Genomic DNA, 21,227 nt, shown 5'->3' on the forward strand with positions numbered 1-21,227 from the left:
AATTGGAGCAAATATTTGTTTTCAGAATGAATTTATGGACCTACAAAACCATAGAATGTGTGCTATGGTTCCAGCACTTCCACAGGTCCTCCAAAAGGTAGAGGGATGTCCTGGGAAGAATTTGGATAGACAGTAGGGCGTGAGATACCACCTGTGTATTGTCTTCTGGTACGATTCCCAGTGGTTGGAGCAGTGGGAGGCTGTAAAGGTGTATTTAAAGGTGTGCATCCACATATCGGGGGTGGCAGAAATGTTTAGTTCTTCCGTACATTTTGAGAGGGATGAGAGTTGGGAGTAGGGCCGGTTGTCGCTAAGTGCAGAGTACATTATTGATATACCATGTTTCGGGTATGTTGTGTGTGTGTGTAGAAGTTATGGATTGGTTCTGGTATTTAAATCTCGGAATTGCAATTGTTCCTTGTTCGGCCCATATACATTGACTAGCGTGTAACAGGTGACTTGGTTAATGTCACATATAAGAATCAGGAAACGCCCTTGGGGGTCTGCTACGGATTGGAGTAGTTTGAATTGGAGTGAGTCAGGTATGGCAGTGAGGACTCCACTTTTCTTCTCTTGGCCTGAGACTAAGAAAACTTGGTCATAGTTTTTCAGGGTGAACTTGGGAGTTTTAGCAGATGCAAAGTGGGTCTCCTGCGCCGATATCAGCTCTTTGGCTGGTGGCTTCTCTGAGAAATGTGGATCTTTTTTGTGGAGAGTTTAGTTAATGGATACTATTTTGAATGCCATTCTGAAAGGGTGGAAGCAGGATAGATTGTCCCCAGGTAAGGGTGGTACTTGGTAGATTTAGGGTGATTTGTTATTTCATCTCTTCTGTATGCGGGCAGAGTGAGTTGTCGCTTATCCAAAGAAACAGGGATCCGGGAATAACTTGGTTGAATGGTGGATGGGGGTTGGCTGGTGCTGGATTCAGGTGAGGGGTCTGTGTTTAAAAAAGGAGAGCCCTGTACCAAATGGAACCCGGGCTCAATGTGCAGAAACTACTGCAAACAATCGGTGGGGGATAGTGGTCCTCTGTCAACTACAAGGGACAGGGATCACTGAACAGGCAGGTATCGGATAGGAGCGCTGTAGTTTTCCAGCCATTTGGCGGGTGTAGAGAAGGAAATTCGTTATGGCTTTCAGATATCCGGAGGAGCTCCTCCGATTTCCATGTGTGTTGAGAATTGATCAGAAGGGTTTGGTATTTCTTCCGGGATTATGTGCCACAGGTCCTCAGGAGTTTAAGTCCCGATGAGAGGGTGTACACTACATGAGTTTTTTGTTTTGATGCGTATGGGAATGGTTCTGAAGCGCTTTAGTTATAGTCGCCAGCTGTCTGTGATTTTCAATGGTTGCTTTGGATAAATCGGCATAAAGAGTGATGTTGGTGAAAGGGTCAGGGAGTCTCACCGCTCGTTTTGCTGCAGACATGACTTTTTCTTTCATTGTGAAAAAGTGGACACGGGCCAAGACATCCCTGGGTGTAGAAGTAGGGAGGTGAGGTGGCTCAGGGAGCCTGTGAGCTCTGTTAATTTCCATGTCACGGATTGTTGGGTCAGGTAAAAGTGCACGCATCAGGGATTGCAGGAATTGAACTAGATCCAAATGTTGGATCGACTCTGGGATATTGCGGAATTTAATATTACGTCTGGAGCGGTCCTCCAGGTCTGCGAGCTTCAGATTGATCAATTGGAGTTCATCCTCATGGTCTGCAAAACCATCCACTAACGCAGACCTACGCGCACAATTTTATGGGTCAGATGGTAGACGCACCAACTAGAAGTAAAGCATTACTGGATTTATTGGTTACCAACAATACAGACCTGATCACGGATGTGGAATTACGGGGCAATTTACGTAACAGCGATCACAGGTCAATTAGTTTCAGTATAAATCACACAAATAGGAAACATAAAGGGAATACAAAGACACTGAATTTCAAAAGAGCCAACTTCCCTAAACTACGAACTTTGCTAGAAGGCATAAATTGGGATAAAATCTTAGGAATAAAGGACACGGAGGAGAGATGGGTTTGCTTTAAGAGCATATTAAATAAGGGCATTAGCCAATGCATCCCATTGGGTAATAAATTTAAAAGAGTGAACAAAAGTCCTGGATGACTTAACGCCAATGTAAAAATGCATATAAAAGCAAAGGAGAAGGCCTTCAAAAAATACAAGGTTGAGGGATCATCATCAGCATTCAGACTTTATAAAGAATGTAACAAGAAATGTAAGGGTGCAATAAGGATGGCTAAGATAGAACATGAAAGACACACAGCGGAGGAGAGCAAAAAAAATCCCAAGAAATTCTTTAAGTATGTAAACAGTAAAAAGGGTAGGACAGACCATATTGGCCCCATAAAGAATGAAGAAGGACATCTGGTTACAAAGGATGGGGAGATGGCGAATGTATTGAATTTATTCTTCTCCTCAGTCTTCACAAGGGAATCGGGGGGCTTTAGTAACCAAAAATGCGGTGTTTATCCTCATGACACATCACAGGAAGCACCTCCATGGTTAACAGAGGACAGAATTAAAATTAGACTTGAGAAACTTAACATTAATAAATCACCAGGACCAGATGGCTTGCACCCGAGGGTACTTGGTGATCTCAATCAAGTGATTGCCAGACCGTTGTTCCTAATTTTTACTGACAGTCTACTGACTGGAATGGTACCAGCTGACTGGAGAAAAGCCAATGTAGCACCAATATTTAAAAAGGGCCCAAAATACATCCCTGGACCAGTTACAGACCAGTTAGACTAACATCAATAGTATGTAAACTCTTGGAGGGGATAATAAGGGACTATATACAAGGTTTTAGTAATGAGAAAGGTATCATTAGCAGTAATCAGCATGGATTCATGAAGAATCGTTCTTACCAAACCATCTACTAACCTTCTATGAGGAGGTGAGTTGCCAGCTAGATAAAGGAAGGCCCGTAGACATGGTGTATCTGGATTTTGCAAAAGCATTTGACACAGTTCCTCATAAACGTTTACTGTACAAAATAAGGTCCGTTGGCATGGACCATAGCGTGAGTACATGGATTGAAAACTGGCTACAAGGGCAAGTTCAGAGGGTGGTGGTAAATGGGGAGTACTCAGAATGGTCAGGGGTGGGTAGTGGGGTCCCCCAGGGTTCTGTGCTGGGACCAATCTTGTTTAATGTGTTTATAAAAGACCTAGAGGATGGGGTAAACAGTTCAATCTCTGTATTTGCAGATGATACTAAGCTAAGCAGGGCAATAACTAATAAATAGCAGGATGTGGAAACCTTGCAAAAAGATCTGAACAAATTAATGGGGTGGGCAACTACATGGCAAATGAGGTTCAGTGTAGAAAAATGTAAAATAATGCATTTGGGTGGCAAAAAATATGAATGCAATCTATACACTGGGGGGAGCACCTCTGGGGGGAATCTAGGATGAAAAAGGACCTGGGGGTCCTAGTAGATGATAGGCTCAGCAATGGCATGCAATGCCAAGCTGCTGCTAACAAAGCAAACAGAATATTGGCATGCATTAAAAAGGGGATCAACTCCAAAGATAAAATGATAATTCTCCTGCTCTACAAGACTCTGGTCCGGCCGCACCTAGAGTATGCTGTCCAGTTCTGGGCACCAGTCCTCAGGAAGGATGTACTGGAATTGGAGCGAGTACAAAGAAGGGCAACAAAGTTAATAAAGGGTCTGGAGGATATTAGTTATGAGGAAAGGTTGCGAGTACTGAACTTATTCTCTCTGGAGAAGAGACGCTTGAGAGGGGATATGATTTCAAATACCGTACTGGTGACCCCACAATAGGAATAAAACTTTTTCGCAGAAGAGAGTTTAACAAGATTCGTGGCCACTCATTAAAATTAGAAGAAAAGAGGTTTAACCATTAAACTAAGTAGAGGGTTCTTTACTGTAAGAGCGGCAAGGATGTGGAATTCCCTTCCACAGGCTGTGGTCTCAGCGGGGGGCATCAATAGTTTCAAGAAACTATTAGATAAGCACCTGAATGACCACAACATACAGGGATATACAATGTAATACTGACATATAATCACACACATAGGTTGGACTTGATGGACCTGTGTCTTTTTTCAACCTCACCTACTATGTAACTCATTATGCGCTGTTAGCAGGTCTCCCATTTTTGATTCAGTATGATTAATGGTTTGATCATGGTTATGTACAGTTGCAGACAGTGTGGAAACAGCAGTGGATAAATCATTATATAAGGTTTGCCTCAGTGAGAGCAGCATATTTTTCATAGTGTTCTCAGATCATGGCTGATTTGAGGCAGGGAAGGCATCTAGCACTGATGCTTGCTGTGGCAGGGGGAGAGAGAAAACAGGCAGGGAACTGTGACAGGCTGAGTTTGCTGGGGCTCTTCCATTCTGATCCTAGTTTTAGCAGGGCTAGCAGTAGTGGGTGAATGAGGAGGAGAGCACTCACCCTGAAGGTCAGAGGATCGTGAGAGACCCAGAGATAGTGTGGAGCTCTGGCTGGAGTGTGAGAAGTAAAGCCCGCCGCCATGTCACGGCCGGCGCCATCTTGGCTGCTCGCCAGGTCCGGCGAGGGGTAGTAATCAGTGAGCTTCCTTGGCAGTGTAGAGTCCTTCCTCCATTTCAGCATGGTTCTCCCACTGTGGTAGGATGTCTGGGGTACAAGGTGGGATCGTTTTCCCTTCTCTGGTGGCGCTTGGATAGTCGCTCAGGCCGGTTTTACTGCGGAGCTGAGGGACTAGGCAGCCATCCACACGAGCCGTCAAGTCACGCCCCCGTGCTTTCGTCTTTTAGTTTTTGAAGCCATACAATGGCCTGTTTCACTTGCATGGACAGCTCCTTTGAACGCATGATGTAGGTTCACAGCAATAGATTCCAAATGCAAATACCACACTGGCTGGCCATACATTATACTATTTTCATATTCAGTTTCCTTTAGCTTTACCTTCAACTATGTAGTGCAAGGGCTTGACTGATTGCATACAAATTGAAAGTGTTTAGGTGTGACTTCATATTATATGGTTTTGGTAAATCTAAAGGAAAATTGTACAAGAACATTGTTTAATGTATTACCAGCCTTAAGCCTCCTAGACACGGTCCGATTGTTGGCAGGGGATTGTCTGTTGACAGACTATCATCCTAAAATTTTACCGTTAGTATGCACTTTTTGACAATTTTGTCCAACTTTCGGCCAACAAATGTTGGATGACATGCTAGTAAATTTTCGGCTTGACGTCAGATTTTGATTCAATTTGATTTATGTACATTCCTTTTAATTGATTCATTTATTTAATGGTGTAACATGTAACCATTTTTTTCATATTTAATTAATTTTCTTTGATATAAATATAACTGCCTTGTATTAACTAACCTTAGCTGGGTTTTTTTATATATAATGCTTTTTTATATAATATTGTATGACTTTTAATCCATTCATTAATGCTATCTTTGGGATGTGCTCATGTGATAATTTTATTACACCAATAATGCATATAAAGGGTTTAATTGACTACATGGATAATTTATTCTTCACAGCACTGACATATAGTGCTCCACATTCCAAATCCCCCTCCCGAACTGACGCTATGTAAACTAGGGGTCGACCAAATATCGGTGTGGCCGATATTCACTTTTTTTAAGTATCAGTCACAAACTTACCAATGTTACCGATATTGCTTCAAGGGGTTGTACCAGGTTGAGCATGCAGCTGCAGGCATCACCCTGGTACCGTGCTTTGGAGTAGACGGTCGGCTTTCTTGTAATAACAACCGATATGGCTCAGCAGCTGCTCTGCAGTTATTACAAGCAGCGAGAGGGGACATCCCCCACTCCGCCTGGGTCTCCAGGTCCCACCTTGAGGCCTGAGTGACCAGTCGGCACATCCGTTGGCTGGCAGGTCGGCTTTGTTCAGGTCTCGGATCTAGTAACTCGGAAGGGATGTCATAACATCACTTTTGTATTACTGCCATCCTAAAGGCGTCAGTTTTAAAAAATAGAAACGATTCAAAAATGCAAATCTTGACGTTTTGAATACTTTCAAGTGCAGAGGAGGGGTTTGGGGTCTTATAGACCCCAGATCCCTTCATAAAGAGTACCTGTGCTGCCTATTACTGTCACAATGGATGTTTACACTCCTTGTGACAGCAATAACAGTGATAAAAAAAATATAAAAGGACACTGTAAAAATAAAATGTTTAAATCTACAGAATATTGGCACCTGATATCGGCTATCAGCCTGAAAGGCAGCCGAAGTATCGGTATCGGCCCTGAAAAAACGATCAGTCGACCCCTAATTTAGGCTACTTTCACACTGAGGCAGTTTTCAGGCATTTCAGCGCTAAAAATAGCACCTGTAAAGCGCCTGAAAACTGCCTCTCATGCTTCCCCAGTGTGAAAGCCTGAGTGCTTTCACATTGGGGAGGTGCGCTTGCAGGATGGGAAAAAAAGTCCTTCAAGCAGCATCTTTGGGGCAGTTTGGGAGCGCTGTATACAGCGCTCCACCGCCCCTGCCCATTGTAATGAAAAGCACTTCGGAAGCACCACAACACAGGCACATTTAACCCATTCTTGGGGGTTAAAAGCGCCCTGCTAGTGGCCGAAAAGCAGCGCTTAAACATCGGTAAAGCGCCGCTTACACTAGCGGCACTTTACCGCTAACGGACCCGCCATCCCAGCGTGAAAGCAGCCTTAAACTCCCTTAATAATACAAATCCATGGGGCAGGTTTTGACAAAGTAGGAAGAAATCTCTGAAACGCGTTACCCCCTGTTCCTGCACCGCCCCACTCTCTACGAGGCAGTCATCTCCGTGCAGAACACCCAACACCTGCAGAATCTTTTAACAGCTGTAAAACTTAAGCCTTGTACACACGATCGGATTTTCCGCAGACAAAGCGTCAGACTTTTGTCCGAAGGGCATTGGCCAGGAACTTGTCTTGCATACAAATGGCACACAGTTGTCGGCCAATAAACATGAACGTAGTGACGTACTACGTGGTTTTTCAGCTCTTTAGCACCACCCTTTGGGCACCTTCTTCTAATGTTGTGATTGGTGAGCATTGATTCCGAGCATACGTGTTTGTACTTTGGACTTTTGTCTGATGGACTTGTGTACACATGATCGGATAATCTGACAACAGTCCGTTGTCAGCGGAAAATTTATAAGCCTGATATCCAACATTTGTCCGCGGAAAATCCAACAATTGTCCGATGGAGCGTACAAACGGTCGGATTTTAGGCCAACAGTCTGTCAACACACAATTCCCGTCAGAAAATCTGATTGTGTATATGAGGCCTTAGGCTGTGTGTGCTAGTGGGGAGAGACCCACATCATGCTGATCCACACTGACAGCTTTACGATGCACAAACCCCTAGACTGCTGATACATGCTGACAGCCCTGCGATGCCTATCCAGGTTTTATGCTCAATGCCAGGAATCTAAGATGTAAGTGTGCTATTTTTCATGTTATATAAATTGTTACTATTTTACTGACGAGGTTTCTGCGCTGCTATTTGTATTTAGTTTGGGCTCCTGTGATCTTCCTGGATTGTTTTTGCGAGCTGCAGGACCACTGGTACATGAAATTGATTGTAATCCACTGTTCTTTTTCCTGTGACTGTTCCTGGGAAAGCTGGACTTTGTAGTGCGCTATGTCCAGCATTTACAGCTGCACCAGATTTAGCATTTTCCAATTTTATTAATGTAACCCCTGCCAATGTTCTTTCCTTAGACTTTCCTTTAAAATAGGAATGTGAATCTCTCCACCTTTTCCCTAAGAGACCTGGTACTCCATCCCTATTTGTTTTAAATCGAAGATCTTCTTTCCTCTCTCCATTTGATTGCTCTTTAAGGGCTGTTTTATTTCGGATCTCTTTTTCAATGCATTTGAGGGTTAAAGGTATTCTGCTACAGCTCCTATTTGTTCACTGGTTGAACTTTGGTTGAGACCTACTTTGTATAATATTCTTTCCCTTGCAGACATTCTTGTTTTTTATTAACCGCTTTTTCTGTTGGTTTTTACCCACCTGTTGTCTCTTTATGGTGGTTGCTGGGTTGCCCTTCATTTTTTTTAAGGTCCAGTATCCTTTCAGATAAGTCTCCAACTAGTTACCTACCTGTCCTTTTCTGGAACATCAGATTAATTATTGCCTTTCTAGCGATTCCCATATTTATCCTTATTTTTTTTACAGAATAATTATACCTTCGAATACTCTTCTAGTAAGATTTCCACATCCATTGGATTTCTCAATGGCTTTTGCATACCTTTCAGTTAGACTGCTTTGGACATCCCACATATCTATGATTTCCTATATCCATATGTCCAGATACAGAAAATAAGATTTATGTAAATAACATAAAATCCTTCTCTGGGAATCCATTGGGGGTAATTGGATCACTGTACTTCTTGCTAATAAAACTGAGGGATGAAAGTTAGGGGTGGGGTTATAGTGAGCAGGCCTTCAATGGTTTTTCTGTTTGCCAGTATACACCTGTTGAGGACAGATGCACAAAACCCCACAGTTATCATTGTTTTTATATCTCTGTGTCCCTCAGTAGACTCAAAGAATAAGATTTCAAGGTAAATACATATAGTAAACAATATTACAAATGTTGGATTTCACTAATCTTCTAATATTCTTTCTTTTACAGGTGTCAAGGCTGTTTTCTCAGGACATTATCATCGGAATGCTGGTGGAACCTATAAAGATCTGGATATGGTAGTGACATCAGCCATTGGCTGCCAGCTTGGAGAAGATGAACATGGTGTGCGTGTGGTAGTTGTCACCAAAAACCAAATTGTCCACAGATATTACAGCCTAGATAAACTCAAAAATCATGGGCTTGATCAAGATATTATGGACTTAATCAAGAAGTATTAAGAGGGAGAATATAATGCTTTATATGCAGAGTGGGTTCCAATGATTTTATATTTTAAACCATAATAGAAAATTATTTTAGGAAATGTTATTTTAATGGGCGTTCTGAAATCTTTGATACCATTTTATATTTTCAGCTTTAATTTTTTTTAAAATAGAAGTAGGAGAGTAGGGGATACCTTTTTGTGTGACTAACCTAAAATATTTTGCAAGCTTTTGCAAATACATAGTTCCCTTCTTCAGGCATGGTTTTATACATGTAACTGAAAAATCATACAAGTATACACACCTGTACAGTGGACATCAAAGAACACAAAACCCACAGAAAAACACATTTGTAGTAACAGCAACGAAAAAGAGATCCATTTACCCTACATGATCAGTAAAAGATTATTGTAACAGTTGTGATGGTCAGCTGCACTTCCTACTACCTTAATTGTAAACTCCTAAAATATATGTACATTGAAATTTTTTTTTTCCGCCTTGTGGTCTGTTAAACATACAAATAAAACCTTTCATTATTTCTGTTTAATTTTACATCCAGTATGACATGGCATGCAATGTTTACTTCATTTTCACTTCAAGTTATATTCAAACCAATAAAATGATGATCTTAGAAATAAGCAATATATGTTACCTATGATTTAATTTTTATTTAGAATCCCTTATATCTTAACCTGTTCTCTTTACTGGGTTTTTTTTTTTTTTTTTTTTTTACATTGTGATCAATGTGAACTGCATCCTAACTTTTTTTTTTTGTTATCATTTTTTATTAACGTGAATTTGCATAATACAAAACAGGGTACAAGATAGTGCCAAAAAGTACAAATTGAGTAACAGTCAAAAGGCTTACAATTGTACAGGTTCAAATACAAATATGCAAACAACAATCAAACCTGGGTCTGCTTCCATTGATAATGGGATATATAAGTGACGAAACAAAGCAAACAGAAATAAAAATAAAATTACAAAAAAAGTGAGTAAAGAATGAAATAAAAAGTTGTGTAATTAAAGATGTAGACAATGGTGTGAATGTCTGATAATGAGTGGGGAAGAAAAGGGTAGTACTGAGGAGATATGCAGTATCTGATATCAGAGTAGGCAAATTATTATGAACACGAACACACCTAATGATTTTTAGCACCATATCCGGAAATTGAATGGTAAAAAAGCGCAAGGATTGGGACTTTGTAGGTGTAAATAATTTGGAAGAAATATCAAATATAGTATATAAAAAAATTCTTTTATTTTGAGGAGCAAAATAAGAATTCACTCATAAAAAAAGAGAGGAGATACACTGATGGTTAGTACAATTAGTTGAAGTTACAGCAACACAGCAATATATGATGGACTTCCCAACATGTTTCGCCCATAAGTCAGGCTTCCTCAGGGGATGCTGGTTGTATGCAACGTACAGTGCCTTCTATCGAGAAACAGACAATTCCAACATATTAGATTAATTCAAAAATACAAACTTTTATATCACAACTTATTCTTATGCAAATGCGTCTCCTCTGTCAGGGTACCACTGCTTATCTATATCTCCTAAAAAAGGGACCAAGAACTGCCGGAATGGCTAGATGGTTTGCTGCATCAGAAAAAAACATGCGCTAAAAGTGGCCGTAGATTGTAAATAAAGACTAACTGAAAAAAAAATAACCCATAATGTCAAAGAGAGGGAGATGGAATGTTCTTTCAGACATCACGGGGACAGAAAGCTATAATTGGGTCTACTTACAGAGGCAGGTACAGCAGCTGGCTAAATGCCAGGGGCCACACACTTTCAGATACTTAGATCGCTTTAGGGATATCTAGTAAGCACAAGTAAAGCGGCAATTGTGACTTGCTGTATGATGCCAGCAGACAGAGATAATATTCGATAGTCTAAGAATCACAAATGTAAAGTTACAAAGAATGGCCATTTACAGGGTAAAAACTATCTACAGTTACCAGAATAGAGAAGAGCAGCATACATGTGTCCTGTGGTTCCCGCAGTGTCTCCATGCTGCTAGGAGTGGCTTTAAATACCATCCATCCGGTGTAAACACCGGATGCGGACATAAGAACCGCGCTGTGCATACGCGAACCTCGCTGCATTACCTCGCTCGTCCATTCCTGCTGGGTCCTAAAGCTCGGTCGATGAATGGAGGCAGGACTCCCTCTGGTGGTGGAGGGAGGAGAGCTCGCCAGTCAAAAAGGATAGGAGAGACTTCTAACAAGCGGCGATGCACACACTAGGAACACAGTGAAACGGGTGCCCAGCTGTTAGCAGGGACACCCTGGGCGTCCATACGGTCATCCAAATGCACTAGGAGAGTCAAATGAGCAAAACAGCATCCCAGAAGCAGATCGGTCTACTAGATGGAATTAGGAGAGAGATGGACATAAGGGGGTGGTGCATAGCCATGAACTTGGAGACGCAGTTGCATTTACGAAACAAAACAAAATTTTAATAATAAAAAGGAAAACCAAAATAAATAATTATACAAAATAAGTCAAAAAATACTTGAAACAAAACTGACATAGTGAGCAAAGCATGAGTTAGCTATAATTAATAATAACCCATAACTGATTCAGCAGATCACACACAGAGCAGCAACGATTTTTGTATATACTTATTTAAACTTCTGAACATAAAAAATATATATATAAAGTATAGTACTACAGGCCAAAAAAGGGGGATGATTTTAAGGGAGAGGGGGGGGATAAGTTGTTGTAATCCCACAAAACATAAAGACAAAGGGGAAAAAAGAAAACATGGAAGACGGAAGGAAACAGAGGGGGAGGGGGGTTGGAGGGTGGGGAAAGGGGGAGAGAAAAGGGGAAGGAGGGACGGGGGAGGGGAAAAGGGAAGAGAAGGGGGAAAAAGAGAGAGAAGGGGGGCAAAAAAGGGAAGAACAGAAGGAAGGAGGAGGAAGGGCAGTTAAAGGAGTAGATAAATAACAATAAGCCAGGAATGAGGATATTAAAGGAATGGTTTGTAGCTAAGCATTTCATTTAACCTGGGAAAGACAGTAGCTTTCAACAAATAAATCCAACGTGATTCCAGTTGCAAAAGCTTTTGATCGTTACTGCCTCCTCTGACATCAGGGGGAATGTGTTTGAGGGCTATGATAAAGCCCCACATCTCTGATAAAGAAACGGAGAATGGAAACGCCAATAAGCCTCCATGTGGGGCTTTATCATGGCTTTAGCCTCAATACTATCAAATTTATGGCCCTCAAACACATTCCCCCTGATGTCAGAGGAGGCAGTAACGATCAAAAACTTTTGCAACTGGAATCACGTTGGATTTATTTGTTGAAAGCTACTGTCTATCCCCGGTTAAAAGAAATGCTTAGCTACAAACCGTTCCTTTAATATCCTCATTCCTGGCTTATTGTTATTTATCTATTCCTTTAACTGCCCTTCCTCCTCCTTCCTTTTGTTCTTTCCTCTCCCCCTCTCTTTTTCCCTCTTCTCTCCCCTCCCCTTTTCTCCCTCCCGCCCCTCCCCTCCTTCCCCTTTCCCCTTTTCTCTCCCCCTTTCCCCATCCCGCCCCATTCGTTTCCTTCCGTCTTCCATCCTTTCTTTTTTCCCCTTTGTCTTTGTTATGTTTTGTGGGATTACAACAACTCTCTCCCTTAAAATCACACTCCCCTTTTTGGCCTATAGTACTATACTTTATATATATATTTTTATGTTCAGATGTTTATATACAAAAATCATTGCTGCTCTGTCTGTGATCTGCTGAATTAATTATGGGTTATTATTATGACTCGGTTAAATTGATGATAGGCAACTCCTATCCTCATATTGATTAGTGGTTCCAAATTAATAATAACTACTGCAGTAGGGAACAGACACAAAAGACACGCTCAGCATCTTTCCAAATAACTGTTCTGCTTTATTATGACGCAATTGAAGGTTTTTATGCACATGATTACGTAGGTATCACATTAATATTACAATTGTACGTTTATGGTAACAAGGGGCGTTACATAGGCAGGCTAATTCTAATCAGGACTCAAAAGAATGTAAACATGTACTGAAAACATTATTAGTGCCGTGTGCACAGTGAGGGCAGTGTGCGATACATACAAAATACAATACAATTATATACAGAACTTACAAATTTCCATTACAGTCTCCCCTCTTTTGATCAATATTTTGATCACTAACCATACCTGCTATCACCTTTAACCTGGAACCTCCACACGCTTAGGTGGAGGTAGTCCTGGCCAAAGAGGCAAAAACTCCATTGTGGAGAAAATAATAGCTGAGCAACTTTTTTCATTACCAAATGACTTTTCATTGTGAAAAACAAATTATTGATAAGCCATATTTACAGAGTACTGGCTGTACACTCCTGTGGCCAGAATGGCCTTCTAGCTGAATTGTTGGCATGCTGACTTATTAGCATATGTAAACACAGGCAATTCTACATAAAATGGAAGACAAACAAAAGACAAATATGACTTCAACATGGCTAAACTACTTTTCAAATATATATATCCAAGAGAAGGGGGTTTTTGGTATTAGGGACTTTGCGGAAATCATGGCCTGGTAAGGTCACCCATTTCCATCCCTAGGGACTTTAAATGAAACCAAGACCTGGTAAGGTCAAGCGTTTCCATCCCAAATCTATAGCACAAACAAGGGGATTATTAGAGGGGAGGTTGGGACTTTATATGAAGCATGTACCAGCAAGCAGGTAGTAAGATGAACATAGAGGAATTTATTGACATAATACCAGAGCACATACGTTACAATCGCACAATGCATACAAGATAAAACAGGTAAGTACATAATGTCATATAATAAACATTCATGATAATATTGTTCATACAGTTGATAAAAAGATGAACAAGGTAAAAAGTTAAATAGAAGTAACTCAAGATACCACCTGGAATAAATTCCCTAGTACATCAAGATTTCAAGGTAGGGTAAAGTAGGGTAAAAACCAGTAATATCTGCTGGACCTAAGGCCTCACTAGACCTGTGGGGGGGGGTTGGAAAAGATATAATTGATGAGGACTGGATAGACAGTTTAAACACGGCATATGTTGGCTCAACGCGTTTCGTGGCTTCCATGCCACTCAGGAGCGAGCCCGTGTAGTATCTGGAAATATATTGGGATAATTACATAATACAATAGGACAAGAGACATTGGTAATGGGGGAGCGTGGTAAACGAGCCCCCAAGGTTACTGTGTGGGAATACTCACTGAGAGACTGTATAGTGACGGTGTAGCGACGGGGCCCCATGAGCCATCCAGGTGACCCCCACCGGGAGCCGAGGTGGGGAGCCCCGCAGAGACGGCAACGAACGCCGACCAGGGCAGGCACAGGAGCCGAGGAAGGTCTAGAGAAAAGTGAATAAAAGTGAAGATATGTAGGCATGTAAGGAGAAAAGTAAGAGGAGAGAGGAAAAGGAGCCCCCAGAAATGGGGTGGAGTGATGGAGAGTGTGGGAGATAGGGAGGAGAAAAACCGTGATGGAGTGAAGTGAGGTGGAGAAACCAATTCAACTAAGTGTAGTTAACAAGGTGGGAGAGGTAGTGAGTGTACCTGAAAGTGGTGAGGTCCTGAGAGAGGAAATTACGAGGTGTGTGATCGCCTGTGTAGAGAACCTCGAGTGCCCGTGCCGCCCCGGAGAGCGTCCAGATAACGCCGCCGCGAGTGCCGCCCACCAACGTCACGCCGTGTGGCGGGGGGAGGAGCACCGCAAGTCGGACACAGCCAGCAAGACGGCGCGGAAGAACCTCCCCATTGGCCCACGAGGTGGAGTGAACGCTGCGCGTGACGGCACTGCACAGGGGAGGCCGCACGTACAGCGTATTGCGTGACGTCGACGCGCATTGGCCAAGTGTCCACCCCCCCAGGGGGAAGGCCCGGGGGAGGGAGGAGACCCGCAAGGCGCGTCGCGGCTCCCGAGGGGGACAAGGACCAGGCAACAAGGCGGCCCCGCCGAACTACACCACCAACAACAAAGCCCCATCAGGATTATGGGAAGGGTAACAGGGTAGGGAGAAAATAAACAATATAATAGATAACAAGGGATATTATAGATGGGCTTGGTAAAATGAGAATACTAAGGTAAAACACAGGGGAGGTGTCACTGAGGTCATTGGGGGCAGGGAAGGTAATAGGTTTGGGCACATAGAGCAAAGCACAAGCTTCCATCCCTATGCATAAATACAAGAGAAGGGGGTTAACCCCCTTCTCTTGTATTTATGCATAGGGATGGAAGTTTGTGCCTTGCTCTATGTGCCCAAACCTATTACCTTCCCTGCCCCCAATGACCTCAGTGACACCTCCCCTGTGTTTTACCTTAGTATTCTCATTTTACCAAGCCCATCTATAATATCCCTTGTTATCTATTATATTGTTTATTTTCTCCCTACCCTGTTACCCTTCCCATAATCCTGATGGGGCTTTGTTGCTGGTGGTGTAGTTCGGCGGGGCCGCCTTGTTGCCTGGTCCTTGTCCCCCTCGGGAGCCGCGACGCGCCTTGCGGGTCTCCTCCCTCCCCCCGGCCTTCCCCCTGGGGGGGTGGACACTTGGCCAATGCGCGTCGACGTCACGCAATACGCTGTACGTGCGGCCTCCCCTGTGCAGTGCCGTCACGCGCAGCGTTCACTCCACCTCGTGGGCCAATGGGGAGGTTCTTCTGCGCCGTCTTGCCGGCTGTGTCCGACTTGCGGTGCTCCTCCCCCCGCCACACGGCGTGACGTTGGTGGGCGGCACTCGCGGCGGCGTTATCTGGACGCTCTCCGGGGCGGCACGGGCACTCGAGGTTCTCTACACAGGCGATCACACACCTCGTAATTTCCTCTCTCAGGACCTCACCACTTTCAGGTACACTCACTACTTCTCCCACCTTGTTAACTACACTTAGTTGAATTGGTTTCTCCACCTCACTTCACTCCATCACGGTTTTTCTCCTCCCTATCTCCCACACTCTCCATCACTCCACCCCATTTCTGGGGGCTCCTTTTCCTCTCTCCTCTTACTTTTCTCCTTACATGCCTACATATCTTCACTTTTATTCACTTTTCTCTAGACCTTCCTCGGCTCCTGTGCCTGCCCTGGTCGGCGTTCGTTGCCGTCTCTGCGGGGCTCCCCACCTCGGCTCCCGGTGGGGGTCACCTGGATGGCTCATGGGGCCCCGTCGCTACACCGTCACTATACAGTCTCTCAGTGAGTATTCCCACACAGTAACCTTGGGGGCTCGTTTACCACGCTCCCCCATTACCAATGTCTCTTGTCCTATTGTATTATGTAATTATCCCAATATATTTCCAGATACTACACGGGCTCGCTCCTGATGAGTGGCATGGAAGCCACGAAACGCGTTGAGCCAACATATGCCGTGTTTAAACTGTCTATCCAGTCCTCATCAATTATATCTTTTCCAACCCCCCCCACAGGTCTAGTGAGGCCTTAGGTCCAGCAGATATTACTGGTTTTTACCCTACTTTACCCTACCTTGAAATCTTGATGTACTAGGGAATTTATTCCAGGTGGTATCGTGAGTTACTTCTATTTAACTTTTTACCTTGTTCATCTTTTTATCAACTGTATGAACAATATTATCATGAATGTTTATTATATGACATTATGTACTTACCTGTTTTATCTTGTATGCATTGTGCGATTGTAACGTATGTGCTCTGGTATTATGTCAATAAATTCCTCTATGTTCATCTTACTACCTGCTTGCTGGTACATGCTTCATATAAAGTCCCAACCTCCCCTCTAATAATCCCCTTGTTTGTGAAATATATATATCCCTTACAATTAAAGTAATTGAATCAAAAAGTACCCTAGACTGTGATCACAAGAGGGAAACAAATCAAACACAGAGATTTTTTTAATTTGGTCATTTTTGCAGTATCTGGTGTGGATCCAGGTGACTTTTCCTTCAAGTTTTGCAAAAACTATACATGAAATAGATGCTGTGTTGAGTCTCCAAACATTTCCTTATATATAAATGTCTCTTAACAATCCACAAGTCACCTGGCTTTAGTTTTAGATCCTTCCAAACTTTTAGGAACTGGAATTGGGGAAAAAACACATAAATGAGTTTGTCAAAAACCTTAAAAGATCAGCAACATTCTCTGTGAGATCCGAATGGAGGACTTCAGCTGCTGAGACAAAATATAAGCAAGTGAGTAACACACTCCCAAACCAAATCCCATAGGGAGAGAGTCCAACATCCCCCTTAGGGGCTTCATAAAATATAAGAAAACATTCAGGCAAAAGTTTTCTAGTTTCTTACTCTACTTTGTCCGCTACATTGTAGACAGTAGGGGGTGTAAAAATAAAACCTAAAAACTTCTAGTAAGGACTCTCCTATAAAAAATGATTTCCTGTTACTCTCTGTACTTTCTGGCACTCTGTACTTACAAACTACTTCTGATAACACTTTTTACTGTGGCCTTTGTAGTAGCATTTGCCACTGGACATCAAAAAAACATGTCCATACAGACAAAATGCATACTTTTGTAAGATCTTGACTTGGGCATCTGGATATATCTTTTTGTAATCTCTGGAAGGGATGTTCAGCTTTTGGTAACACCTTTGGTAACAGGTAAAACAAGAAGTGGTATGTTATAAAAACAATTGTGGAGAACCCTGGCTCTATCCCATGCTCATTTACTAAGGCAGCCATAACTTCTTGTGACTGATGACACAGTCCACGTGTCAAGCTGGAGGGAAAAGAGTGGCTGACAGACATAAATAATCACCTTTTCCAAAGTCCTGTTTCTTAAGAAGTTGCCCCCTGTGGACCACTTGTTCTTCTCGTTCTGGGGTCCTTAAAGTTGAATTATTAATCCCAGCTATACTGGGCCAGAACTAGGGTGGAATCTGTGAGTTGCACAGACCCATCAAGTGTCCGGAGCTGTAAATGCAGCATCCTTAGTCACCTGGTCTGCTTCCATGTGTGAGTTTTAAAGTTAATATGGCTACTTCAGCAAGAACCTGGAAGGCTGAAAACAGCCGATCAAATTAACTTGGCATGCTTGGTTGGTTTACCTGCCGAAGTAAAAACAAACTTCTGGCCCTTTAAATGGAACCAAAAGCTGTCTATATCTCGACTATCTATATAAATATACACTCTTTTTATAGCTCACAGGCTTTGCTAAAACATGGAGCTCTGCTTCTGGAGCTGTGGAAAAAGGATCCAATGACTTTGAATACAGAGTATCCTTCTGGGTGATAAACTGCATACTCAAATCTACAAAAAATGTAATATCTGGGTCTTCAGGGAGTGTGTCCCGCACTGGGCTCACAGCAGCTGATTCCTACACCATCAATTTAACACACGTGTCTTCCTTTGTCTCCAGCCTCCTCCAATAAAGGCAATAAGATGGCTGGATTCAAATGTACGCATTTTTCATTGTTAGATTTGTACATAAACAAACTCATATTTTAAACCTTTCATTAGGCAAACATTTAGTTAGCTGTATATATGCTGTGCAGAATGTCGGACCATTAAAAATTAAATGTTTGACCAAAACAAATATCTAACTTTGTATACTAGCACCTTTGCATAAAAGCTACAGCTCTGATATATCAGGGTGAACCCTTCATTACTGGGTCCAGCTACATAAATATATTACAATGGCTTGTTTTCTATAATGCTGTTTGTGTAAGAACTCCATTTTCATGTTTCAAAAGATAACTTTTCCCTGGCAATATTATGATAAATGATAACAATATCCTGTGGTCATGGAGAGATGCCCATAAATCCAAAATATTCTTCTGCTTATACCACTGCACTTACAAGGAAAAGGGGCACATCATTTCACAATCCACACATTCTGCTTTGGATTTCAAAAATAAAAATAAATAAAAACAAAAGGATCAACAAACTGTATGATGGACCAGAAAGCATCAAAAACTATAAAACAACTGCCTGCAGGTGGCATCTATCCTAACAGGGTGTGTGGATTTGATGTGATGGGTCTGTTATATTTAAATGTTATTTATTATAACTCTCACATCATTTATTATAACTCATCACATCATCACATAACTCACACATCAAGTTATTATCAAGAACCTTGAAATTAAATTTTTGTAGAAAAACTTCTTATGTATTCCATCCATCTTGGCTTTGTTAAATATTATGGCAGCTGTATTCCAAATAACAACCTCATCTTAATCTTTTTTTCTCTCAATAAGGGCTTATTGTATAAACGTAAAATTACAAAAATTGTTATCTTAATCTAAACTAATCCCATTTTTACAAATTTCCCCAATAACCTGGATTTCATTTCCAACCAAAGGTTGTCTAAACCAGTTTCAATATATCAATATTATTAATAAAATAGTTAAACTCAAATTAGAAATGAATATTCATTACTTAATTTTACTTAATTTCCCTTTTTTTAATGCACTGTTTCCACTCTCAAAAGATTTTCAATTTGTATAATACACGGTTAAATGTAACCTTCATTTACCATGTTTGGAAAACAGATTCAAAATAATTGCGATCACATTGTTTACCATTAAATTAACCCGGCACATTTTGTTATAAATGTTTTGTCTAAAAAAACTGGAATTGGCATGGTGTCCTTCCAGCTTATCACTGACCTCTCATCTCAGCCACATTCGTTCATGAGAGCACAAAGGAGGGGGTCACATCTGCGTACATGACACACACAAGCAATAGAACTAAAGGTCCCAGCATTCGCACACACATACACCAATATCTCTCTAAAATCGCTTACTTTTTCCCATTTGTACACAACACATGCATATCATTCTCTCACTTTCTTTTAACTCTTTAATATTTCCCTGCCTTAAATTCTGCATTCCTTATTTTGTTCAGAAATCCTTTATATCTAGCTTCTATGATCAGACGGTCAGCCAGAGTGCTCATCCCATCTTCCCTCTCTGAAAACATATAAAGTATTCTGTTTTACCTCTCATTTCTCGGTTTCTGATTTTTACTAGTGGTAGTGCCTGACCCCAAATTCATCCCACAACTTAACATGAAAATGTCCCTTTCTTTCTAGTGTTAATGTCACCCTTGATCCATCCTGCTCACATAGATAGCTGTTTACTCTGCATGATTCTTAGTCTCTATGGCCTTTGGTAACCCAGTTACCCATTGTGGATCCATGTCCACTCTAACCATTAATCTAGGGGCTCAGTATAGGTGGAACCGCACCTTTGTTTCATATATAGCGCTCCTCTTGTGCTGGGCATTTTTGAGGGTCTCTTACCCTTCATTCCCTTACTTAATTCAATGCCCATAATGACTGGCCAGTCTTCTCTCTTCTCTACGTGTGCCTATACCCTCTTCTCTCTAAACTACTTTATCTAGCAGATTTACTACATATACCTGTGAACAGCACTATTCTACCCTTTCTTATCTATAACACTCCGATGGACAATAGACAGTGACAACATAACATATAATCACCAATCAATACAGTTCAATTAAGGGGAGTAAAATAGGTACCCTTTGTCCCGAAAATGCCTTACCAATCAAGGAAGTCTGATAACTCAAATGTAAGCAAAAGGCTTACCTCAGCCGGCTGATTATCTGAAATTCCCGGATCGTCTCAAGCTCCTCGTTTCGGATACTCAGGGTCACCTGGAATCCCCTCCTAAGGCAAAGCTTACCATGCTGACTCGGTTAAATTGATGATAGGCAACTCCTATCCTCATATTGATTAGTGGTTCCAAATTAATAATAACTACTGCAGTAGGGAACAGACACAAAAGATACGCTCAGCATCTTTCCAAATAACTGTTCTGCTTTATTATGACGCAATTGAAGGTTTTTATGCACATGATTACGTAGGTATCACATTAATATTACAATTGTACGTTTATGGTAACAAGGGGCGTTACATAGGCAGGCTAATTCTAATCAGGACTCAAAAGAATGTAAACATGTACTGAAAACATTATTAGTGCCGTGTGCACAGTGAGGGCAGTGTGCGATACATACAAAATACAATACAATTATATAAAGAACTTACAAATTTCCATTACAATTAATTATCATTTACATTATTATAGCTAACTCATGCTTTGCTCACTATGTCAGTTTTGTTTCGAGTATTTTTTTTTTACTTATTTTGTATAATTACTTATTTTGGTTTTCCTTTTTGTTATTAAAATTTTGTTTTGTTTTGTAAATGTAACTGCGTCTCCAAGTTCATATTATTTGGTCATGGATAATACAGCTAGATAATAGCACCAAACCCCAAGTTAGTATAAGAGCAAAAAAGGAAAAAATGTGGATTTTTATAGGTGCAAAAATATCGTCAAATATATTCGATATAAAGTAGTATATTATTTATCTTGAGGAGCAAAACAAAATTTATATATATATATATATATATATATATATA

The 21,227-nt window shown here is 41.4% G+C and overlaps 1 protein-coding gene across 4 annotated transcripts in view; it reads left to right on the forward strand.

Annotated features, from left to right (window-relative positions):
• CPPED1 (calcineurin like phosphoesterase domain containing 1) overlaps nt 1–9,493 on the forward strand; it is a 283,606-nt gene extending 274,113 nt beyond the window's left edge. For all 4 annotated transcript variants that reach the window (XM_073591161.1, XM_073591163.1, XM_073591164.1 and 1 more), the window contains one exon: nt 8,644–9,493. In XM_073591161.1, coding sequence (XP_073447262.1) covers nt 8,644–8,873 — 230 coding nt within the window. In that variant the 3' untranslated portion in view covers nt 8,874–9,493. The remainder of the gene's footprint in view (nt 1–8,643) is intronic.
• Nucleotides 9,494–21,227: the final 11,734 nt, after the last annotated feature.

Source organism: Aquarana catesbeiana, linkage group LG06, assembly GCF_042186555.1.
Source record: "Aquarana catesbeiana isolate 2022-GZ linkage group LG06, ASM4218655v1, whole genome shotgun sequence".
Taxonomy (NCBI): Eukaryota; Metazoa; Chordata; class Amphibia; order Anura; family Ranidae; genus Aquarana; species Aquarana catesbeiana.